The sequence below is a fragment of the Ascidiella aspersa genome, chromosome 8, assembly GCF_963924565.1.
Source record: "Ascidiella aspersa chromosome 8, kaAscAspe10.2, whole genome shotgun sequence".
Taxonomy (NCBI): Eukaryota; Metazoa; Chordata; class Ascidiacea; order Phlebobranchia; family Ascidiidae; genus Ascidiella; species Ascidiella aspersa.
Genome location: NC_139454.1, coordinates 7036755 through 7063299, shown reverse-complemented (window position 1 = coordinate 7063299; position 26545 = coordinate 7036755). Strand labels below are relative to the sequence as shown.

Genomic DNA, 26545 nt, shown 5'->3' with positions numbered 1-26545 from the left:
GGTACGTTTTCACCTTTTTAGAAAATCTCGAAGTCATACTGAAAGCCACAAAATTGGACGGCCAATAAGTAAAATTAAATTTTTTCGTACCCCATGGAGGCAGGACAAAGATATTTAAACAAAATTGTTTTGAGCAGTTGCTTGACCATAGAGCACTTATATTAGTGCTCTATGGCTTGACCAGTTTATTTTTGTGCAATGAAGCGTTAATTGCTATATTTCCATTCATGCGTAAATTTCAAATGTGTCGTAAATTTTGAAACGAAAAAAGCAACACAACACACTGTTGCTAAGAATCATAAGCTGGCTGAATCGCCTTATTTTTGAACGAATGCGTACTTAAAGGTGATCGGACCACGGGATGTCCTAAGAAATTAATCATTGTGCAAAGAGTTTAAAAAGTTTCGAAAAAATATATAATTAGATGAGTGTTGTCTGGTTAAACCCATTAGGTTGTTCTTAGCGAATCCATACTAACGAGCAGTGTTAAATTGACTTAAGACAATGATTTAAATGCACTTAAGTCATTTTAAATGACTTGCTGGACTTTAAGTCATTCTGGCAGAATGAGTTGACTTAAACTTTAGACATTGATCCAAACAACATGGGCTAAAAATAAAGTGTTTTCATTCAACACTTTTAATTAAATGGGGCTATTTATCTCAATTTTTGCACATAACACAATATGCTTAGTGTATGGTGTATTGATTTCTTGCTCATATTATTCCGACAAGATTACCAAGTTTAATAGATTAAAATTTTATGTTTATGTTGATTTATGACCTAATTTGAAGTTGACTTAATCTAATAATGACTTGAACAGGACTTGTCTTGTTATTAATTGAAAAACACTTGACTTTGACTTCTAGACTATTTTACAAATAACTTGTTTGCAACACTTTTAATGAGTAAAAGAACACTCCTATACATTATACGGTATAATGTATAATTAATATCCAATTGCAAGATTCTGATTGTGTTTATCTATCTCATGTTGGTTTGTTGAAGGTTTTACAAGATGATATAGACATTTTTTCATACATTAACAACCATTACCATGCCACTGAAGTCCAAACGAATGAGTCAAGATGTGCCCGCATTGTCTTCACACGCCGGTTTTCTGCAGCCTACTAAAGCATCCCAGCGACGCTCTGTTCACCACAGGCCCGAAGTCAGCACAAAACGTCATCCACGCAACATTCGCAAAAAGGGTTCCAGGTCAAGGATGGCGGAGAATGATAAAAGGATCAGCGGCACCGACTTAAAATCAGCAGTAGAATTGTACAAGTCTTCTAGCACAAGTGACAGCAGCTGGAGCGAGTCCCGTCAGTCTAAGGAGGCGAATGATTTGGCAGATGCCAGAAAAATGTGCGAGGCTCTACAAAAGCAAATCGATGAGCTTAAAGTAAACCAGGAAAACATTACTCTTTCAATGGCTGACAATACAAAACAACTTGGTCTTGATCAAACATTGAAGGCGACAGACCTGCGAAATGGTCAATCAAGTGCTTCGCATCAAAATTCTGTCATTAAAGTGGCCGTTCGACAAAACCCCCCTCGTGCTCTTCACGATGCAAGTAATATGGCTGTCCATGAAGAGTTGCCAAACATTCAAGCGTACAATGCCGCATTCCGCAAGCAGGACGTGCCCAGTTTTATGATTAAGAAGCTCCACACCGAAAGGGACAAGTACAAACACAAAGTCTTGAAGCTGCAAACTGAATTGAAGCTAGCCAAGCGGACAAAGCAAAAAGTGATGACATCACCGGAAATTTCCACTGGCGATCTAACCTTTTACAACAGCAACATGATTGGGGAGGGTCAGCTTGCAGTTGTCTATTCTGGCACTTTAAACGGAAAAGCAGTAGCAGTTAAAAAGCTTTCCAAACTTGGAATGATGTCTTCCTCCGATAGGAGTTATTTAACTGCAGAGGCAGGACTCCTGATGCATCTACAGCATCGCAACATTGTGAAAATCCATGGCGTATGTTCCTCACCAATGGAGCCTCTGATAGTAACAGAGTTTGTGAATGGAAAATCGCTGCAGTACATTTTGTTGAATGAATGTAAGTGTTACACTTTATCTAGGCATGAAATAGTCCCCAACATTGCAGGGTTGCCACAAAGTCATTCACTCTTTTAATGCCTTTGATAGACTTCTTTATTTGCATAATAAAAGTATTCAAGAAACCCTATGTTGTTGTTTATTTAAAACACTTTAAATTGTTTTGATGCAGTTAAGGTATGTCTTAAAAAATGTACCATAATAAACTAATATTACAAACTTAATGTTAGCGCATAATCATTATTATAATATATACTGTTTTCTTTTCGAAATGTATTATTACAAGCTAAGTTATTCAATTATAAGTCTTAAAAATTATCTAGAAAAAGTCTTGAATGTCTTTTGATTTATTTGATAAAAATGTGTGGCAACCCTGAATTCACTATTGAAGTGTATGATGTTACCTTTCAAACATTTTGTAAGCAAATTTTTTATGATTTACAGTTGAACGTATGCGCCCAACTCAATACTACATGCTGGCAAGGGACATGGCAATAGGATTGGCATACTTGCACAACCAGAAGCCCCCAGTATTACATTTGAACCTTCGACCATCAAATGTTTTGGTTGATACACTCGGTCGTTGTAAAGTAGCCGATTTCGGCTTCTCTAAAATAAGGTTCGTCTATGACTACAATTGTAATATTTTTAATTCTATATCACAGCATTTGTTTATACATATGTATTTAAAAGCAGTGGAGCTGGCTATAACTTGTGACTTTGGTCATATCATTGGTATCCAAAGGTGCCAAACGTAAGTGTGCAGAGTGTTTGGAAACGTCCTGGATTTCTTGCAGGGCGTCAAAATTGTAATTTGCAAATTCCACTACTGAGAAAACTGCAATAAATATAAAACAATAGACACCATCTGAAGCACAGTTGTGGTTCAAACAATTTTTAAGTAATGTTACATTTTGGGGTGATTAGGATTTTGAACTGGTCAATTAAACATGCCCTGGAATTTTAAAACTTCGGCGCCGTTAGTATCTGAATTATTTTTGTTAGGTTGGGGGCAGATCTATCCAGCCCCAGCTCTTTGGCATACTTAGCTCCTGAACTTCTGAAGTATCCTGTTCACTTAACTGGAAAAATTGATGTATTTGCCTATGCAGTTCTGCTTTGGCAGTGTCACACTAGAAAAGACCCTGCTGAAAGTCGGACAACATCTGAGGTTAGATATTTCAATATTAGTTGAAGTGCTAAACTGCGAGCAAACTGGTTTCAGTGATTTAAAATAAAGTAGATTTATAAATACCAAAGTTCAAATAGGAACACATGTTTTGTTCTTTAGTTAGTAAAGTTATGTTGTTTCACAGAACAGTGATTAAATTGTTAACAGTAGAATAAAGTAAAGAATTTGGGTTGTTCATTATTTTACAGTAAATTTGGTGTATGAACATTTATTTAAAAAGGATGCTTGTTCAATGGCTATGGCTGAGAATAAGCTCATTAATTTAATATATAAATGTCTGTTAATTTAGCATTACAATATTATGTTTGTTTTCCTTTTTCCACAGATCTTGGATATGCTTCAGAACAATGCCAGACCGTTGATGCCAGTAAATCTACCATCCGCCCTTCAAAACCTGATCGGAAAATGCTGGGCAACCCTACCTATGCAAAGACCTACATTCAAGGTAACTTATAAAGTCAGAAGTTAACCAAAATCATTAGTCGATATGTACGGGACAAAAAAGCATTAGTCGATATGCACGGGAGCGGTTGACTTTGATATCCTAATGGTCTATCGCTGCTACTTGGGAATCTTCTTCTCAAACAATAAACGTATCTATCTATCTATTATACACTAGTAATTTTTTGTTTATCGTGCAAGCACCATGTTACCAACCACTAGAAGCAAGGATATAACTCTTGTTTTTGCTAAAAGTCTTTTATAAAACTCAATTGAATTCAGTCTTGTATCTTTATTAGGAGATTATTTTGGAGCTGGAAACCATGCCGCTTCCTGTGCAATGGACCTGCCAGCTGAAGGATTTTGGAATTACGCGTATGGACACTTCTGACATGGGATCATCATCACAGGAAACAAATTCCATTTCCTCGCAAGTGACCGGTAGGAAGTAACAAAGAATAAGTTATTTTATTTTATAAGGTGTTCAAAGTAAATATCTGTTATCAAAAAGGTTTATATGGGATTCACCCAGAGTTTACTTCCACTTTCAAAGCTAAAAACGTTAATGTACTAAATTTCAATGCTAAAATATTTAATATGTGTTTAGAATGTTTCAGTAATTCGTTTCTTACCATATGAATGTTGACTAGGCTCAACCAAACAATTCTTACAGTTTTATTTTCACTTACTAAATTTTTATCTTCTTTACCTATCTGCTATGGTGTGTATCTTTACAACACAACCTTTTATGGGGTCATGTTTATAAATAATGTATTATTTTCTCTAAAAATTATCTTTCAAAGTGCAAACTCTATATTTGATTGCAAAATATGACGGTAATGCACAAATGAATTTGGCATCGGATCAGCACCGATACTAACTTTGTATCGGACAAGTACAGATACTACCAATTGTCACCGGTATCGACTTCAATTCAATATTTATATACATTGTCGGACATCCCTGCTTGTCATTTAGATCCACCTAAACCAAAAGAGCAACACGAAACCAAAGAGCAACACTATCGCGTTTCCGAAGATACTATGCCCCACGCAGGCGCACCCTTCCACAGTCACAATCAACCCGTCAGGCAATTTTCATACGAGCGACCAAAATCAGCAGCTTCGAACGCCGTCCCTCCAACACACCACCTAAGACCTTCCCACAAAACTCTAGAGAACACCTTTAGCGAAAAACCGCATTTCCCGGTTCCGCCGCCATGCGAACGTATGTCGTACGTCAGACGCGGTCCCCATGAGATGATTGACAGGTCTGAGATAGTCGGTGACTCACGCGAAAAGCACAGCTTTCGTGCCGGCATCAGCAGCGTGGATCAACTCCGGCCCCACCTTCCCTACTCGCGGCTGGACTCGAACTCAAGACCCCGGGAAAACGTGACCGGGATGGCCGAACAGTCGAGGTAAGTTGCGCCTATATTTATGGTTGGTTTGGAGTGGGTCTTGATCAATGGCTATTAAACTGTGCACCGCGGCACACTCGAAGTCTTAGTAAGATAGTCGAATGCGCCGCGAAACTTGTTGTATTTTAATAGAGTACCGGGTTGCTCTAGTTTGTAATCAAGCCTATTCACTAATCAAGCCTATTCACTGTGGTTTGATACTACTGTTACTGCTAACCAAAACACCAATACTTCCGTAAATGGAATAAATCCGCAAATCAGGTGGCACTATTTGACGACGAATTGTATTAAAATCTTGACAAGCTCTCGCAAAACCATTTTTCATCAGGTCAAAGTAGAAAGGAAAATAAAATTTCGCACGAAGTTGTGCCTATGTTGACGGTTGGTTGTGGTATGGGTCTTGATCAGTGGCTTTTACACTAGAAAGTCCACTGAGAGATTGTCAAATGCGCTGCGAAACTTTTTGTAATTTTAGAGCATAGCCAGGTTGCTTTAGTTGACAATCAAGCCTATGCACTATGATGGTATAGTGTTGGTGCTAAGTAACTAACACATTCTGTAAATAAATAAATCTGGAAATCAGGTGGCACTATTTAACGACAACCAATAATTAAATCTTATCAAGACTACCAACAATTTTTTTGTCAGGTCAAAGTAGGCATTTCTAAAATAAAACGTTTGTCAAGATTTTGATACAGTTGTTCAACAGTGCCACCTCACCTGATTTCCAGATTTTTTTTTCGGACAGATACGGCCATCGACAAAGGTAAATTGAACATACAACATAAACCCAACATCGCTACATTACTTTTTCAGGAGACCGGCCTACTCTAGGTTTGACGACAAGTTCCACGACTTCGTAAGCAAAGCGTGTGAGGCTGAGTCGGCCAGCAAGCGCCAAATTCATCAGGGGTTCGGGGCCAGGGCGCCCGTGGCCCACTCGAAGGCAAGGGGACCGCCCAGCGACCAAATCCGGGTCCGCAGCGTCAGCACGCCATCGGAATCCAACACAGAGCAATCTTCAGGGGCCGCAGCGGCGTACAAACGATTTGACGGGGATCGGGGAATTGAAATCCCGCTTAGCGAATTCATGAAGGATCAGCTAAAGGATGATTACGCGCGGAGCAGCGAAGTGCTAAGAAACGCGCGGCGGCTTTTGCGCGACAGCCCCGTCAAGAATAACCATCCGGCCGAATCGACTGGACATCAGCGAAAAGCAACAGTATCCTTTCCAGAGCCGATTTCGGGGCCGGACCGTGACGCAGTGCAAGAGTCCAGATTCCAAAGCTTGATACCGCGACCAACCGAATTCAACCCAAGCCCACGTTCTGACACTATAAGCGGCGAAAGCTTCGTACCGCTGCCCCCAAGCCTTAACGCCTTCCGTACCCAGGCGGGGCGTCCTGGGTGGGCCCCAGTGGCCGACGAGGGGGCCGGGGGCGGCCTACCGCGGCTCCTCGACACGGCCAGCGATTCCTCTAAGGGCAACGATGACGTCATACACGTCGAAGGTACGTGTGTTCTTGGTTTTTAACGAATAGTACTAAAGACGAGGCAACGCAAATAAACCTGAATGTTTTTTTTTATTGGGCGTCTAAGTGAAGTGGGTTAAGTTCCAGCTTTAATGGAAAATGGTTATTTTTGTAGAAACGCAACAGACCTTAAAGCGACCGGTTCGGTTGTTGTAAAAACAAAAATCTAAACGTAGTACCTAGGTCCTCTTTGCTAACCCCGGTTATTTTAAATTTTTAAATCGCGTTTCGGACCTCTATAGCTTCCTAGTTCGCTTAACGTGTCTGAGTTTGGATAAAGATGAAAAATGACATTGTCCAGGTTTACGCAAATTCTGCCCTAGCTTATTACCTTTTTGTAGTATTAAGTCCCTGACTCATCAAAGTGTTGTGCAAATCCGTAGAAGCAAATTAAGCGTTGGAACTTAAATCGCTTATCCGAGAGAATGTTTTAAAAGGTGAAAAGCTTTTAATTCGCGCGTATCAAAATTTGTGAGGCCTTGCTGAACCTAAGGTATCCAACTAAAAGCAAGCAATTTGTTTGTTCATTGTGTAAAATCGGGATTAATGTATAACAGCTTTTTAAACCTTTTCTTGAAGTTGACAGGCTATGGTCGGTGTTTTTTTTTATGTATTTCTCTTTAAATGCTGCAGTGTGTTGGGGAAGATATTGAGTGAAAGCAACTTCGAGGTTATAGGGTATATATATATGACAGATGTTTTTAAGCAAATTTGTCTTTTTAGGGCGAAAGCGTTCAAACTCGTGTCCGTTATTCCAGGTGTGCCGTTTGCAATCTTCGACTATTTTCCCAAACACACGTCGCTATAGTGTTATACCGTGTTTCAAGTGTAGCGATAACAGGCGGCCCGAAATTACCGCTTCCCTTAATCTGACTTGGGTGGAACCGAATAGTGTGTAAATACACGGGACAATAGAAAAGCATACGGACTCGCGTCAACAATGAGTGGCCCCTCATAATGGTTTGTTGTCATTCGGCGTCTATTGTTGCCCCAACCGCTTTAGCTCTTTCGTCTAGAGTTTGTAATAGTAAAAGGTCGATTTTGAATCTAAACAACGCGCTATCAACGGCCGTTGCTTCTCGTTAATCGCCCATATAGTTGTTCGACGTTGTTTTTATCGCTTCATATGGCTTTCTTGTTTAGCCTTGCCTGAGCGCGTATGTGTGTGTATGTGCGTAGGCGCCGAACGTGGGTGTGCCAAGCGTTTTTAGGGGAATTCAACCAAGTTATCAATAAATGTGCAACATTATTTCTGTAGCACCATCTTAGTTAACCAAAAGTGTTTAAAAGCCTGAATTACCATATAGATACGAGGCCATAGAATCCCCATACTGTATTTTATGTCTTATGCAATTTTTTTTCAAATTATTGTTACGTTTTGCCCATTTCAATGGAAACTTTCTCAGCCCAAAGGTGCGAAAATAAAGTTTTAAAAGACGATCTAAAGAGCTCACATTTTTAGTTAGAAGCAACTGTCTATAGAAAATACTGCCGTGGAATTCGCCGCTTATGACTCTGTGTGTGTGTAATCATACAAAGTCAACTGCGGAAAACCTATATCAGTATTTACTTAGGTGATACTTTATGGCGTTTACGAAAGTCGCAAAGCTCCCACAACTTTTCCAGTTTGACCTTATATTACAGTGGTTCCCAAGCTGTGGTAACTTCAGCATACGTATAAATTTCGAAAACGTTCAACTTTTAAAACTTTCAGATTGGGTAATTTGCCGTGCTACGTTTTAGTTACCTTTAACTCAGGGGTTCTTAAACTGGGGTCCATGGACCCCTTGGGGGTCCGTGAACCAGTTTTAGGGGGTCCATGAAGGCCTTAAAAGTTACCATTTTCTCGAAGAAAACAGTTTAATTAATAATAAAACGGTTTTGCACTGTATGTATTTAGACTCAATTTCACTTTCACATTTTTGGACCAAGATCCGCAGATTTATAAATTTGATTTGTAGTGTGACGCCAATTTATGACGTCATTTTTGAATTTTTTTCCCCTACCGTGGTCCACGCAAGGCTCCCAAAAAATTTTAGGGGTTCGCGATAAAAAAAGTTGAAGAACGCCTGCTTCAACTTGAGGTTTCGCACGTTTATGACGTAACACTTGTTCAAGATTATAAAACGCTAATTGTTAGCGGGTTTGATATATATGTAGTAATAAACTTATAGTGAGCGGTGTAGTATTGTCGTATGTATTGACCGGCTGGCGAAGAAAAAACAACATCGCATTAAACCTTGGGTTTTGTTTAATTTATGGCTTCTTTGTCTTCCTGGTATGGCGTTTGGTAAAGTTTGATTCTGCTTACATGCTCGTTTTCTTTTAGATAGTATGCTAAAATAGTTGTTTAAGATATTCTGGTAAGGTGTAACTTGGTACATCAACACTGTACAAAAGCTCAAAATGGTACGCGAGAAAAAAAGTTTGGGAATCACTGTTATATTAGGACGATATACGTGATTTTTTTTATTGGTATCGTATTGGACACAACTAGAGATCGACCTATATATATCACTTATTCGGACCGATACCAATACCCAATTTTTTTTATCTTTTTTTACAAACCGATGCCCGAATGTGGTTATAATTTAAATCAATAGAAAATAAAATCCGAATATCGCTATATATCTTTAGGCAAAACAACCACAAATCCTGATTTTTATGAAAATGGAGTGCCAAATGTTTTAGCAAGTGGTTAGTTTACCTCACCAGTATGCCAATTAACTATGTTTTGTTTCGTTGAATAACACAAATGGCGTTTTCGAAGTAATTCTGTATTTTAAATTGCAAAAAACCTAGGAAAAATTTTCTGTGAGCAGTTTTAGTCGCAATTTTACGGGTCCGTGTAACAATTTAATGCAGAGTTCTTAAACTGGGGTCCATGATTTAGTTTAAAGGGCTCCATGTAATCAATTTTTGAAAGAAAACAGTTAAATTAAAAATAAAATGGTTTTGCACTGAATATATTTAGATTCCATTTTACTTTCGCCTTTTTTTGGACCGAAATCATCACATTTATGAAGTTTATTTGTATTGTGACGCCATTTTATGACGTCATTTCTGAAAATTTCTTGCCTACCGCGGTCTACGCGAAGCAAAAAACAATTTTAGGGGTCCGTTGTAAAAAAAGTTAAAGAAACCCCGCTTTAATGCCTTCGCAATCGACTAAAAATTTCGAATCGTAACAGAGAATTTCCCTCTTGTTCAGGTGGTGCGTCACTAGATGTCGCCGAAGTGCTGGAATCTACCGCCGAAAAACTCGACCAGGTGTCCGCCGTGCTGCACAGCGCCGCAAGCGACCGTAGCCGCGTCAGGGAGGACATGTGACGTCAGACACATGATGACGTCACAGAGTTTTAATGCGGCGACGCCTTAACTATTGTCGCTGTGATACTGGCTCCATCAATGTCGCTGTTTGAAAAGCAGCCTGCTCATTCTCTTATCTTGTGGTTATTACAAATGAAAGAACCTCTTTTTCTTAAGGCAATGTTAACTGTTTGTAGGAAATGCACAACGTTTTTTTTTTTAATTAGTGTGGTAATATACATACAAGTTGTGCCCAATTTGCTTTGGGGATTTTAGCTTTTAAAATTAAACGTTCATGTAACTTCTCTAAAGTGCATAGCGTTTTTTTTCCTTATATATTTGACGAACAAGTAATTAAGCTAAACTGTATTCCGTGTTGTTTCTTCTGTTATTCGTGTGTAATAAGCAATACTATTTAGGTCGTCTAGTATCGCACTTTTAGTACCCATGTTGCTTCAAATGTGTGCATTCCTTTCGTAGCATTTCTATTGTGTGTCTTTTGCAAGTCAAGTTGTGCCATATGTTGCTCCTTTCATTCGTGCCGTGGCAGTTGTATTGTAAATATCAATCCAGAAATAAAGAATATATATATCTTGTGTAATCTGACGAGCTGTCATATTAGGCAATTCAGCATCGAATAGAAACAGGATGACTGTAAACTTTGTTCACCCCTTTAAAGCTAATACCCGATTTTTACCAGTTTGATATAATATTTATTTTTTTTTGCAGCACATTTTTTCGGCAGTTTATTGTAAAACGTTGCATACAATTTAGTACAAACCGCATTGCGGTTTTCCAGTTGGGTTATAACAAAAACTGAGTCTCAGTTAGTTAGCTGATTAGTCACTCCACCCACTGTGTTGATATTAGTTAAGCTAGCGGCATTACGTTTTCCTTTTGGGAAAAAAATCCTGTTTCATTGCCCTTAAGGAAAACCAATTCAAAAGTTTTGACCTATTTGGGGTTTTAAGACTGTTTATTTATCAAAACAGATAAATAAACAGTCTTAAGATCTTTGGATACGAAGACAAGAATCTTTCTTTTACATTTTATTGTCCGCGGGAGATCCTTACTTTCTAAAGTGTTTCAGCCTATTTGAGGTTTGTCGAAAGCATATTGCACTGGTGTTTGCAGTAATAGGCCTACTTTTACAATCTGTCGACAACACAGATGGAGAGCGATATACTTTTGTGCCTCAATTTGAGTGACGTATTCCCGAAGGTTGTCCCCACCTGTTGGCTAATCTATAATCAGTGAAATAGCAACGATCAAGCGTTAAGAAAAAGCGGATTTCCGTAACTGGTCAAAACCAGCCCCATACCTTAGCGCTGAACCCTTCAAAAACGGCGCGAACTTTTATCTACAAAACAATAAAAGAACAAAAAAAAAACGAAAAGCCTAGTGCGACCAAACGGACGCCCTGCGTAGGTCTCGCTTGCTAGGCGTCACCGTCACACAACAGCTGCAAAGCATACGTGCCATCATATGGTGGCAAGCGCCGCGAAGTCCGGGCAAATACTGCAGCAAAATGACAGGCGAGGCAATGCAGTAGACCAGGCCGATAGCGTAGCAACCCAGGCCCACGCGGTCCGACATAGAGCCAACGCCGACCAAAGCGTCCAATACGAAAATGACCACCGAAGGCAAGAAGGTGACCACGAAGCTGACTAGGATCCACAGCAGCGGTTTGAGGACTCGAATCGGTCCGTAGGCTCGCGACGCGTGTGGCTGGACTTGATCTTCGAATGCGCTCTGAATTATAACAAAAACAAACGCTTGGGTTAATTCTCGCAACGCTTGGAATCTCGCCGCAGTCGATGTCCGTGGTTTAACGATGTGTGTTAGTTAGGTTTTCACACATTTCCTAGCAGGTGCGCAATTTTTTTTTTTTTGGGGGGGGGGCATGAAACATTTTTTGAAGATGACGCCACTAATTTACTCTATAACGTGACGTCACAAAGTTATATCTAATCGTGACGTTATAAAATTATCTTAAAAACAGTACACAGTTCGTTTATTTTTGTAAAGTTTGTGTTTATCTTCAATACAGAATATTTTCAATATCAAATACTTACACAACAATTATAAACCTTGGCAGACAAAAGGAACTGGAGAACTCGAAACCAAATGGAAGGACGTTCTCAAAAATAACATCCATTATTTATTTTACGAGTTCACAGAACAACACGTAACTGGGGAAGTGAAGGTTGAAGGTTTCAAGAAACAATGGTATGTGACGTAGGACAGGGCTTTGACATTTCGTTTCAACGCCGCCAAGAGTCGAGACACGGCGTGTTTGTTTGACTATACCACTTTCTCGTATTTTCATCACCGCAAAGTCATTCTCTTATTTCCTGCGCGAGGTGCCAAGCGAAAGCGACAGAAAGCGTGGCAACATCAGGGAAGTCGAAATATCTCGATTATATCACGGGAAGTCCTACAGTGGCTGTAAACGTTACCAGGAACGCTTGAACTGCCAATTTAGCTATACGCGCGTAAACACGGTATATTTAGCTTAATGCAACAATGTATAGTAGAGATCGACCAGCAGTAATGGACGCAATAACAGCACGAACAAATCAACTGCGCAACTAATTTTATTTTTGTGGTTTCCTTGTCCAAATGTTTCATTTTTTTTGTTATTTCTCCTGCCCTGAAAATGTATAGTGTTCCTCGTAATAGGGATAACAAATAGACACTTGTGACGTCATTACATATAACCAATTTGACCTAGCCTCGACTGGACGACGTCAAGCAACGGTGGCAGGTACACTTTGTTTCGTAGCAAATAATGAATGAATCCTATATCGATACTACTCGTTAAATCAGAAGGGACACTGGCGTACTTCGCAAATCGGAGGACACCTATCAACTTTCCTGCTGAGGGCGTGTGCTCTATGACTTGGAGAAGGGGTCACCAACTACGGCACGCAGAGGCAATTCTACCGACCCGCGGCTAATTTTCCTAGTAAATATCATGTAAGGTTAAAATCGAAACTAAACTTTTATTTTCAAACTGAACGACAACTAACTAATTGAAGCTCACGTTTTTTGTTGTATATATAGTTTTAATGTTTTTATCGTTCAATGACAATTAAGTTAATAATAATAAAGTTCCACACAAATTTATATCCAACCCGCGATCGCCAGGCTTTACAGCAGGGGTTCTTAAACTTGTTTTACCGCAGACCCCTAAAATTTTTTTTTGCTTTGCATGGACCCCGGTAGACAAGAAATGCTCCAAAATGACGTCATAAATTGAAGCACCAAAACAAATAGACTTCATGACTCTGTTATTTCGGTCCGAAAAATGTGAAAGTTAAATGGAGTATAACTATACATTCAGTCCAAAACCAAAAAAAAAAAAAAAACTACTCACGTCAATTTCTGCTCCTGGCAGTTCGCCCTTATCGTTCGTCGAATTCTTTTCCCCAGTCCGTGAATCTATGAAAATAACTGTCATGAATAGCTGTTAAGGAGTAGGCCTGTGTACAGCGGCTTCTAAACCACGTAAGGCAGGGGTGGGCAACCTTTTCAACACAAGGGCCAGTTAGAAAATGTAATGGTTACAGGAGGGCCGCACATCTAATAAACACTAATTCATATTTTCAGCTTTTACTAGAAAAACTAATAAGCTGCTAGGCTGCAACTACGGCAGTTTTGTCGGTGCTGTCTACTTGTGGATTCGGAAATAACTTTACCTACAATTCCAATGACGCCTTTCTCGTACGAATCGGCTCAGTACAATTTAATTAACAGCCTGAATTCAAAACCAGCTGTTAAACGTAACATCTCAGTCAATACGCGTGGCAAAATTCTGTTACACTTGTCTGGGTGTAATTGTTGTAAAACAATTCTTTACCATAACAAAGTGACACAAGTAAAACTTTATGAATGAAGATTGTTTTGTAATCGATGCTTCCCATTCGAATTCAACTGCATTTTTTACTTAGTGTAGTGGAGTACTGGTGACTGGTGTAGCTTATGGGTTACATTGCACTTTAAACAGGAAACTGATAGAGCAAAAGTTCCAACATGGTGTACACTCATAGCCTTATTTCGGGAAAAATAGCTGGAAGAAGGTGAAGGGCCGCACAAAAAAAGGAAAAGGGCCGAACGTTGCCCACCCCTGACGTAAGGCAACATTTCTGTCCACAATGGCCTGTTAATAAACACACATAGGATCACGACATTTTGATTCGAAACGTTTTGGATAGCCTTTTCACCATAATTAGTTGTCGGTCGTCGTACGTCAAGCGACACAAAGCATAGCTTGGTGTTGAAGTATGTTATTTAAAAAAATATTTATATATGCAATATTGAATAAATGTCCTTAATTATTTTTTTATACATCGCCGTAAATGTGTAGTAAATTTAGCCTTGTGCCTTTTTGCACGTCGTCTCGCCTTTATTATGTTATAGATGAAAATCAGGTTTTAGGCCTCCAATACCGTACCTAATATTATCCTACGTGAATTAGCTGCACAGAAATGACAATCCATGACAATCCGTAAACACAGTTTCAAGCAGATTCAGCCCATATAGTTGTTGGTTGGTGAAAAGCCTAGGGGTGTATCAGTGTAAACCAGTGGTTACGCGACCCCTCAATTTTAAATTAATGATACATTGACCTAAGTAAATTAGAGTCACATTTAAATTGGTAAATCGATCACATTTCTTGACCGATTGTTGTAAATTTGGTTAAACTATACGGATTAACGAAAAAGGATATGTACTAGCTTATAAAGTTACGGTTTAAGCCCCTAATCACCGCATTACGATTTTCATTCGATAACACTATTTGACCAAACTTTAGTTTAATCGTCGTTATTATGATGGTAAAAAATATAGTTCTTGTCACTACGGTTGCAGTACAACAGTACAACAGTCGTAAACACTTCACCCTCAGACCCATTAAAGACTGAAACCACAAGCTAAACAAGTGTTTAAGACTGTTGTACTGCAAAAAAGATACTAACTGTTATGACAAGATTTTGTTAGAACTTCACAATACCGATTTTATCTAAAGAAATTTGGTTATAATGTCACAAACAGCATATAGCATTTTACAAGCAATGTACACTTAAATACATGTTGCCTACTGTACACTCCAGTCAGTCTGGTCATAAACCTGTTTATTTATTGTGATACCGGTTCATAGGCTTATTGTATTGCGGTGTCTTGTACCCTGCAGCAAAGTTATATACTCTTAAAAAAAAACCTATACAATACACCCGGTTGAAAAACACAGCTATTAAATACCTAAGCTGCCTGCAGATTCGACTCCGTTTGGCGTCCGCGCGTCACTGTTGTTGCTCCAACTTCCCCCGTCGTCCTTTATCATCTTGTTGAGCGTCCACCATGTGAAGATGATGCATCCCACGATAGCGAAGACGATTACTCCCCAGAAGAGAGCCACCGACGCGATGTAGGGCCGACAAATGGGAGAAAGCAGTTGTGAGCAGTAGCCTGTTAAAGTTTGTGGATTGTATAATGGCAGTGTTGTAATTACTAAGTCAATGACCTGACTTAGGTGCACTTAAGTCACTGTTTTCAAGTTACTTGACTTGACGTAAGTCCTATAAACTAAATGACTTAATTTTGATTTTGAAGTATTTTAGACGAATGACTTGACTTTGAATAAAGTCATTTTGTCAAATATCTTTGGTTAAAATTAAGTTGGTTTAGTTATCTCAATTTTTGTACGTGAAGTAATTTTCAAGCTGTATATAGCGTTTTTGTTATATTTAGTGGATTTATTGCTCATAATCGGACGATTTTACCAATTTTAACAGTTGAACGTTTTATTTTTATGTATTGACTTGTTTACAAAACTGATTAATGGCACGGTGGTAAGCAAGGTTAGCGAATTGAAACTTGGGGCTGGAGTAAAGGCTACGAAGACTAAATGAGTTCGACGTACACTTGTGCAGTAGCAAGTTTGAAATCGATAAACCGCACATTGTAATTCGAAAACGTGGATTAGTACAGGGTGGAATGTTTCCGAAACAACTATTGCGGGTGAGCAAACTATAACACCCCTGTAGTGAATTGTGTTTGTTACACTATTTTGGTTACAGGAAAGGGCAGAATACAGGCTGCGGAGTCCGAGCCGGTGTATTTGACTTGCACCGGACTCGTGACTGTTTATTTTCTATTTTGAAGCGGAACTTTGTTTTCTTAGGACTCGAATTTGTTTTAAACCGGCTCCTATTTTCTATTTTCAGGCAGGAGTTTGTTTTCGTTCGACTGGAATTGATTTCAACCGATCGCGGGAGTCAAAAAAGGTTGTCAAATTGACAAGCTTTCGCACAACAGTACACAATGTGCTTCAATAGATTTTAAAGTCTGTCATTAAAATAACATATTCGTATAACGAATGCAGGAAGCATGTGGTGTGCCGCAAGGTTTCGCTATTTTGTTAGTGAGCCGCAAGCTAAACAAAGTTTGCTGATAACTGTTGTAAGGAATTTACTTCCCTTAGTGCATCAAAGTCAAGGTTTGAAAACACATGACTTCAATAATCGTAATAGAAATCTTTGTAACATCAGTACGTATATGTTGGTGCAGTGCTTCCCAAACTACAGGTGGACTAATTTTCGTTTCTTTATAATCCAAGGCCCCCTGTTACGAAACATGATCACTTAGTGAAACATCCGCACTATGCCGCAGACCCAAGTTCGGCCACCACTCAGCTCATACAACCATAAAACGAAGGGCCGAGTGTCCCGAGACAAAATACTGAGCAAGCAGTAAGTGTTGTACTTAACATGTACGCGAAACGGAAAACAATATAGTTTGAAATAAAAAACAGGGAGTCGAACCGTTTGATTTTTCCGGTTGAGGTTCAGTTCGGGTATACGGATTTTTTCGGAATACGGTTCAGTTCCGGTTTCGGTTCGGAGCAATTTAAAAGTTCCGGTTCAGCTCCGGTTCGACCATCGTTATTTTAAAACCGGTTCATAAAGTTCTGGTTCGGATACCATATAAGTTGCGTTAAATCTAAAAATGTGGGTCAATTATTTAACCGGTAGAGAATAATCTTTGAATTATAAGTCATGTTATCTAAGTTATGTGACGTATTAAAAAAACAGCAACTCATTGATTGTCTGAAAAATAAAAATCAACGTTTTATTTAATTAATATTAATATTTTTTTCATAAAATTTCGAATGCTGGAGCGAACCGCTTTTTTGACAGGTTCGGGTTCGGTTAAGGTTCAGGTTCTATCAAAACATTCGGTTCAGTTCCGGTTCAGCTCCTTGAAATCTTACAAAAACCGGTTCAGGTTCGGTTACGGTTCGGCAAAAATCGACCCAAAACCGGTTCATAAAGTTCCGGTTCGGTTCCGGTTCGACTCCCTGATAAAAAAACGGTCTGAGCGATGAAACGCGTCACCGAATTTTCACGCCTGTTTATTTCTTCCGGCGAAAAAAGCTTGTGTTTTTAACCAAAAGTAAGATAAATAAAAACAGAATAGAAGCACGATAAATCAAAAATGTTTTTTTTCCTTATTTATTTATTATACCTGTTTCTGTTGAATATATCTGGTAATACTTTAACGGTTAAAGTTCAAGCGACTGATGGGGTGTATAAAGTATGATTTGGGGTGTTTAATAAGGATTCAGCAAAAATCTTATTGCCTTTAAGTGCTATAACAGATGTGTACAACTAGATATTTCAGGGGACTATTTTGACGAATTAAAGCAAGATGTGGCTAATTATAATTACCTACATAATTTAATTTGCGAATTGTTTGCGTACTTTAAATTGTAGTTCAAATCTAATTGTGGTTTTCTAAAAAAAATAATTTGCCCAACAGCATTTTCTAGTCTCTGAGTTGAATTAAAGCATGTATATGAATCCTTTTTTCGATAAGACATTACATACTATTATTGTCTTAAAAGTTGTGTGATTTTTCAGTAAGTTTATACAACACAAAGTGGTAACTTGTCAAATGTGACACAAAATACCTATATGTGAATAGGAAGGTTATTAAATGGTTTGTTGTACAATGTTTAGGTGAAAATAGGCTTCCTTGGCCGAATTTTGCGATCTTTTGCTCAAATAGCGACATAAAAAACTTCTGTGCGCATCAAAGATAAATTGTGTATATTGAGTATAAGACTATCCTACCAATTACTAAACTTGCAATCAAACTTTGCCATTTACATTCTTAGGAAACGAAAGTGTAACTTCTAGGTTTGAAGAATTGAAATAACTGACCTTAATGTAATATCTAATTGAATTTAAAAAAAGCTAAAAACAAACTTACATTATATACGTGCTATACCAAGTCTGCTCCATAGTAGAGGTATACAACAGGTTGAAAGAAGTGTTAGGTTGAAACAACGGAGAAAGGCGCGACTAACTCACCGCGTTTGTCGTTGTTGAAGCAGTACCACTCGTTTGAAGCTACCAGCAAACCAGGCAAGATCGGAATCACCCAGGCCACAATCGTCACAATGACGGCACGCCTCTGCTTTAATTGGAGCGAGCGATCGCGAGAGGTCTGCAAATTAAATATGCAAGGATTCGTTTAAAAACCTTAAAACTTAATAAAAATGGTTGCTAATTAAAGGTCGAAGGACGACTGCCCAAACTCATTTCAAGGATTCGTTTAAAACCTTAGATAAACTGGGTGCTCCGACTCGGGAAGACCACGTAAAACTACCACAGTCCCGAGTCTGACATGCGCGTACAATTTTTTGAAACTGATATTGGCGCCGACTGTCGATTTTAAAGGTGTAATAGCGTATGGTGGATATTTTACAACCGTGTGTTTTAATGAATTATATGACACACTGGGAGTAGATGAAACTACATGGCACCCCTATGAGAGGAATGCTAAACTTAACTCTATTTTAGGCATACCTAAAAGGGTGAAACAGGCTGTAGAGTCTCGGTAGTTGGACTCGGGTTTTTTGTAACCGACTGCGCAGACAAAAACACACCAAAACCACAAAATGATACAAACAATAACCGACAGACATAGACAAAGAAACTCACTAACATGAAAAACAAACACACAATCACACACACGCGTTCACGCAAACATACACATACAAGCACGCACGCTTTACAATACAAAAAAACGCGTGCCTGCAGCATTACCACCATCGCTGACGCTATGTACCAGTGTTGTAATGACTTAAGTAAATGACTTCACTTAAGTACACTTAAGTCACTATTTGCAAATGATCGGACAAATGACTTTTTTTCAAGTTGAACTATTTATCCAAATTTTTGCACAGTAAACAAATTGCTTGCTATATGTTGCGTTTTTATTATATTTTTAGTTCGGTTATTGGTCATAATTTCGTTTGAGTTTAAAATTTATAATGCTTTAAAGTTTTATTTTCAAGACAAGGATGTGACTTGAAGTTGAGTTGCTCTAATTGTGACTTGACTATAGGACTTGATTTACGCAACTCATGACTTGAACTGGGACTTAACTTGTTTTTATTCAAAAATACTTGACTTGGACTTAGGTTATTTTACAAATGACTTGACTGGGACTTAAGACATCTTAAAATGACTTGTTTACAACACTGAGGTGTCGTGAGACTCGTCTGTGACTTAAATCTTACAAGTAGTTTATGGACAAGAAAACGATGGGTCGTAGGTCACTTTTTTTGTTTACAACACTGCAGTATGTACGCCCATACCTTGGGGTTAAGAGGCAGGGAGGAGGGCCCCCAGAGATGCGGGTTCTTGTGCATTCCGGAGATGAGCGCAAGCACGTTGCATCCGAGAAGGAGGAAGATGGTGAGCTGGAAGGTGGCCGTCACCGTCCACCACTTCTCGAATCCGGTCAGATCGTCGTATCCCGATTTTCTAAGGATTAAGTTCAAAAACACATTAATTTTAGATTAAGTATAGGTAAAATTTAATTTTCTGTTAAATTAGTTTATTAATTCTTGTACATATTTGCCTACTTGTGTTTTTGGGGAGTATGATCTATTGTTTTTCACTGATTTATTAGGCCAGTGGTTCTTTACTTTTTTTTATTTTGTGACCCATTTTCGCTGCACGAAAATTCTGCGGCCTAATATTTTATATAAAAAAAAAACATAAAATAGGTTTGAAACTAAAAACAAAAGAACGTCTTTCGAAACAGATTACTTATTCAACCGTCAATTAGTGAGATACTTGCCGCTGAACAATAAACTTACATTTCAGCTACATTTCTTCTCAATTCCTCCCCAAGTCATTATTCCCGTAAAATGAAGTATTGTGACATAAATGAAACTAATTTATTTAATAAATTTAGCTTTTTTAAATTGGTCTGTGACCCACTTTTTTTAAATGTCCACTGGTTGAGATTTGAGAAAAAGCTTTTTTTGGTTAGCGAATGTTTTTGACAGTGTATGGCCTCCAAGTGGTGTGACAACTTAAAAAGTCGGACGCTTTGTGTTTAAACTAGTATTTCCTGAAACCTCCAGCGAATACGGAATTGTAATGTTGAAATATGATTATTTTTTTCTTTTTGAGTTTTTCTTTTGAGCATCTGGCTGAATAGTGAAGGCGCTGATACCCGATAAGTGGTCGTATCGGTGCTTGTCCTAAACCAGGGTGATGCCATTTAACAAAGTAATTTTAATCACGTCTTACAAGCACACGCAACGATTCCATTTGAAAAAGTGAATTTATATAAAAAAGGTTAACAATTTGAGGGATCTAAACCGCCTAAAGCTAAAGCATATTTTGGTCGAATAACCAGGTTAAAAAGCCTATTCAATTTCAATAGTTTGCTTTTTTAAGCATGATGAGGTCGTTTTTCTGCAAAACTTTTGTCAAAGTAGTATAGGAATAAAGTGTCAAGTGTCGGACATCCTAACCTATGTCCATAATTAATATGTTATTCGAACGAATAAACCTCAAGTATATGAAACACATATAAAAGCAAGAAGCTTATGACAACAGAGGGTTTAAATAGAAAAAATCAGTTTGTAAGGCTTTCAGGGCATCTCACAAACACTGTCCATGCAAATGACAGTCGATGGTTTACGGACATGCTGGACAATTTAGGTCAAGCAATCGAAAAGCGTGGTTACACCCCGAAACGAAAACATGCGACACTTTAACTTGCGTTCTACACGCCATAGACAATAGAAGGGAGCCCAGAGTGACGGAAGTTGGCTGGTTATACACAAAGTTGTGATGTAACGCAAGCAGCAGACGCATGTCATGCGGCTCATCATTCACTTTCGGTTTCTCTAGTAATAGTTGCCTTGAGTCATCTGGGCTAGAACAATCAGCTGGGCCTTGATCACCGTCAATGTGCAGCGTTGGTAGACTTAACGTGGGCTGTGAATACCGGTGGAAATTACCCAGGCAGGTCCATTGAAAAAACTGCTTGCCTTCACAGTATGTGTGCTGATATGACGGCGGTGTTCTTTACTGGCAAAATCGCAACCAAAACAAATTAGGTGCGAATCGTATACAGCAACACACAGTTGTCCGAAACAATAACTAGATTGCTTTGGTTATAGATATATTACAGCTGACTTTTTAAGTTCCAAAGATGCTCACATGCAAAACTATATTGTTTATACTAACGGCAGATTGGTTAGCAATATGTACGCTGCCTATAGTTTTGTGTATACAAATATATTTAAAGAATTAAACATTTACCTTTACCTGATGTGAATATAGATAAGTGACACGTAGCAAAAAACCTTTTGCATATTCAAGACAAACGACAATAAAACTTGAATGCATTGGTTTAAGGCAAATGACCCACAGGAAACGTGTTTTTAGAATTCAATAGTATTGGTAAGAGTTTACGTTTATTTTTAACTCATGCAAGTATGTCAGTTTTCCGTTGTGCCAAAACAGGCTTTCAGTTCAAAAAATCACGTGGCAAACCTTTTACTAAGGCCTTTCTAATTAAATATAATTGCCATTTTAAACCTGTGGGCCTGTTCACGTTTTTTGGCAGAACCGCTCATTTTTTGTCCAAATGCGCGGCCGTTGAAAATACGCCAAATACGGGAAATGCCGAAAGGCCGTATGCCAAGCTTCGAATATAAACGCAAATGCGTCTTTGTTGTTGTGATAGCTAAGCGGGGAACTCCGACGCCGAAGGGCCCGCTATTAGCCCAAACTTGACGCGTTTGAAAGCGGAAGAGATTTTCAATGGCGGGATATCCACTTGATCCGATTCACTGTAGAGAGTGGGATTTTCGCCAGGGTTTAGGAGCCAGCCTCAAGTTTGAGTTTTCACGCGGATTTTTGCCTTAATAAGGACTTTTCCCGCGGATTTTAATTTATGGTATAAAGTAGTTGAGGGAAGGGTGGCAAAACGGCCGGAACGGAAAGGTTCCATTTACCTTTGTCAGACAAGATGATTATTATATGTTTGGGTTACATTCACACAGCATTAGATGTTAAACAACTGTTCTAATGAATGTAGAAAACAATCAGTAATGTAAATCTGTTTCGCTTTGAATTTTTGTCTTGATTGTTCAATTTAACTAAAAACAATCAGGATAGAGTCAATACTTTAAGCTGAAAAAAAGTTAATATTGATTTCGAAAAGCGAATTGTTGTCTTTGAAGGGCCATTGTTGAAGACCAATGCTTTATCTACCGCAAGTGATAAAACTATAGGTGTTCGTTCCAGTGTTGTTGTAATTACTTGATTCAAGTGCACTAAAGTCGCTTTTGTCACATTGACTTGACTTCTCTAATTAAAAATGACTTGCCTTGACTTAAAGTATTTTGTAAAAATCAATTGACTTGTTATTTTTTTCAAAACAAAAAAACTTTGACTTGAGTTATTTTACAAACCACTGGGACGTTTCATTTTGAAATTACGTGTTTACAAGACTGGTGTGTTCTGCTAACCAGTCCAGTGTTTTAAACAAGTCACCTTTAAATGACTTAAGTCCCGTTCAAGTAATTTGTAAAATAACGTAAGTCCAAGTCAAGTCTTTTAAAAAAACAAGTCCCAGTCCAGGTCATTATTGAAGCAAATCAACTTCAAGTCAAACCACCAATTTACAAATTAGGCGTTAAACTATTAAAATTGGTAAACTCGTCCGATAATGAACAATAAATAAACTAAAAACTAACAAATATCCGACTTATAGTACGCTAATCGTTATAGCCGCAAACATTTAGATAAATAGATCAATTGTATAGAAAAAACCTAATGAAAAACACTTAATTTCAACCCACGTCATTTGACTCAATGACTTAAGTCCAAGTCAAGTCATTTGAAAATAGTGACTTAAGTGCACTTAAGTCAATTACCACACTGCTAACCACAAACCGAGTTATTCGTAATCACACAGCAATCACTCACTCGCAAATGTTCTTGAGCGAGTTGTTCTTGAGTAGGTAGCTGGTGAGCGATACTACGGCGGTAAGGCCGTACACGTTGTTGGCCACAACCATGCTAAACACGTACATGTAGATGCTGCTGTTCCTCAATTTGTTCCAACTTCGAAGGGCAGCGGCCGCCACAAAGCTGTTAAAGACCACCTGGAACAGCGAATGGCGGTAATGTCAGAAAAACATAAAACACAGGTTGTACAAAGAAATGGTGGTAATGTCAAAAAACCAAAAAAACAGAATTTGTACAGGCGTAGTAGTGGTGTCCAACCCAATTGCACAACCTAGATCGTATTTTCACAACTTATCCAAGTGTCCAACATATGTGCACACCTAGGCTTACAAGTATACCATATAGTTCTGACCGAACATAGTCCTCATCGGTCGTAAAAATCAGCAATTATAGTCCAGAAACCGGATGGGAAACTATTACGAATTAGTAACGTAGCTCGCAAATGGCAAGTCCGTGAACTATTTCTTCAGTCACTTAACTACACATTTTTTGTAAAGTATAGGAAACCATAAAAACAGAATTAACACTAAAGGAAACCATTAAAACCACTACAAAAAGTTAAATATTAAATTGAAGCTCGCCCCCCACCCCCCTAAGAATTACTTGGCGTTGGCGTACCCCGGTTAACCAACACTGCCTATAGAGTCTTGAATTACTGGCAGGGTATATCAGCAACTATATCTTAGTGTACAATAACTTTGTTCAACTTTGATATCTGGAGATGTTGGGTAAAAACTAAACTCAGACAAAAAAAAACAACAGCAAAACTGTGCAGTCTGCATCATACATTTTATATGAAAACAATTTCTACATAAAAACAGAAATTTGTCAAATCCAGAATTTCGATTTTTTTTCGTTTAACTAGCCTAAATCCTTTTTTGCAAATTTGGCACAAAGTTTTTGACATATCTCCTTTGGAATACGCTTGAACTTGATATATACACATTAAATCAAAGAACTGGAATTTTTGGGTAAATAAAAAAATAGGTTTTGTGTATGTTGCTTACTAAACTTTCTAGCATAAACAACGCCGAAATAACTTGGCAATATTTGGGGAAAAAGGGCACTAACTATAAGCGAGATTGAACAGAACAAATGAAAATTACTATCTTCCCCGTTTTAATTTTAATAGTGAGTCAGACAACGGCAGGTCAAGCGAGCACAGGAGTAACTTCCGTCAATTGAATACATACGCCCCGTGCGCTACACATTTACCGCATTTGGTGCTTTATTGGCAAACGCCTTACTAGACAACGTCACGCTTATTTCGGTAAATACTGATGACTCTCGTTTATCGTGGAATGATGCGAAAAACGACACACAACGATGTACGGTAGGGCGATTTTCGCTCACGCAGCTTTTCCATGTGCCAAACTTGAAATAAACCATGCGACCAACAAGCCCAAGTTAATCTCTTCACATATATGCCTTATAACGATTTTATGAAGCACAGTCTGTTAGGCGAAAATGCCTTCGTCGCTGGACTTTTGTTGTCCTTTTTTCGGCTTTTCAAAACCATTATCAACTTAAAATAAAATGATGGACTTATGTTGCACCCTTTTCGGCTTTTCGAAACCATTATTATCAACTTAAAATAAAATAATATTTGGCAGCAAATGTTGTTATTAAAATTACGAGTTGAAAACAGCAAATTTTTTTTTGGTTTAAGTGTTTAGGTTGGCTTAAAAAGATTTTTTGGGCGCAGGTTAATTTTGGTTTAGCCAATTTCTAAGTATATTTTTGAACTTATTAGAATCCTATAGCTGAACTTTTGGTAGGGTGGCATTTGAGGATTGGTGAGTTGATAACATAGAGTCTGCTGCGACACAGTAACCTTGGCATGGGAAGTATTACTTGACGATAACAGGAAATCCAAACACTACTATACATTATGCGCAGTTCGTCAATGACAATGTCGTTTGTATTTTTGCAACCAGCAACCTTAATCGATTAGAGGCTGCACTGCACTGCACGCTTTTCTGCTGTGCACTGGGTCGAAGTTTATTTTGGCAGATCGTTGACCAGTGCACATTTTTGTAAAATTCCAGCGCTGCTTTTTGTGTTTCTTCATAGGGCAAAATAACATTCAATTTATCTCTTTTAGTATCAAATCTCTTTGTTTTTTCGCAAGTTTTTATGGTATTAAAAATGTTTAATGTTTATTGTTTCTTGAGAGAACAGTAAAAGTTACAAAAAGTTTGGCAGACTCCTTGTTACAAAAAGATTTACAGAATCAAATAAAAAAATCTAGGCATAATCGTTAGCTCTATGCAACTATTGTTGGTCAATAACCCCTCAAAAATTGCCCTAGGCCTACTTACCTTTTACTTAGCATTGTATTTAACTTTCTCTAGAATTATAGCCTACCAAAATTGGGGGTGCTGCACGCTACCCTGGGTTGCGGTTCACAGTACATTCATACAACGCATCACATCAATAAGTTGTATTTTTAATTTCGTTTAATAAATATCAAAACTAATTGAAAATTCACCCCCCTTAAGCTGTGTACATTCTTCAATAATTCTGTGCAAACGACACATGTTCAGTCAAACCTGAAGGTAGACGTCAAACAAATTTAAAGGTGTCACAAACTGAAATGTTTGGGAGGCCTGTACAGACTTAATTAACTAAATCGTCGGATATTGAGAGGCGAAAAAAGGCATGCTATGTATATTATTTGAACGACCTTTTAACTGTTTTATTATAGTAAAACAAAACGGTAAAAACCCTTACCGCCAGAACGGGAAAAATGGCGAAGGCCATTAGGTGATAGAAAGTTTGGTCTTGCATTTTGCCGAACCAAAATGCAGCAACGTAAGTCTTTTGTCAAAATACTCCAAATAAAAGGCTGTCGCGTGCAGATGTCCAGTGTGTTCAGTCAAACTCAGCCGATCGATCCTAAGGTCCGTTTTCCATTGTTTCACATTCAGCAATTGCACATTTATATTTCCCTGGCGCTAAGTTTACTCAAACAAACAAACAAACCAGTCTTGCGCCTATGTTCTGCAACAGGAAGAACTCGCGTTAAACCTATTCAGTAAGCAGAACAGAGGAAGTGATAAAAATACACTTTTGCGCGGCGAACCTTTCACTTAAATTTAACGTAATCGGGCCATCGTTTGTTTAGTTAGCGACTGTTTGAAGAACAACCATGAAAAATGTCACATCATTTAGTGATTAGCTATGGGCCATTTGAACTATAATAAGCTGGCCTATGTGGCATTTAACTGTCCA

The 26545-nt window shown here is 38.3% G+C and overlaps 2 protein-coding genes across 2 annotated transcripts; one reads left to right on the top strand and one right to left on the bottom strand.

The window, feature by feature from the left end:
• The first annotated feature begins 1019 nt into the window (after window positions 1-1019).
• On the top strand, window positions 1020-10280 carry LOC146135578 (uncharacterized). Its single transcript, XM_083396081.1, has 8 exons — window positions 1020-2066; window positions 2510-2684; window positions 3071-3236; window positions 3583-3702; window positions 3998-4139; window positions 4677-5118; window positions 5935-6629; window positions 9862-10280. The coding sequence occupies exons 1-8, from the start codon at window positions 1058-1060 to the stop codon at window positions 9978-9980; spliced, it is 2868 nt and encodes a 955-aa protein (XP_083252207.1). The 5' UTR covers window positions 1020-1057; the 3' UTR covers window positions 9981-10280.
• A 787-nt stretch (window positions 10281-11067) lies between these two features.
• On the bottom strand, window positions 11068-26245 carry LOC146135577 (uncharacterized). Its single transcript, XM_083395968.1, has 7 exons — window positions 26045-26245; window positions 23270-23448; window positions 19627-19795; window positions 18335-18470; window positions 15222-15428; window positions 13339-13403; window positions 11068-11711 (listed from the first exon to the last, which is right to left on the bottom strand). Exons 1-7 carry the CDS (start codon window positions 26099-26101, stop codon window positions 11358-11360), a joined length of 1167 nt encoding a protein of 388 aa, XP_083252094.1. The 5' UTR covers window positions 26102-26245; the 3' UTR covers window positions 11068-11357.
• Between the last annotated feature and the right edge of the window lie 300 nt (window positions 26246-26545).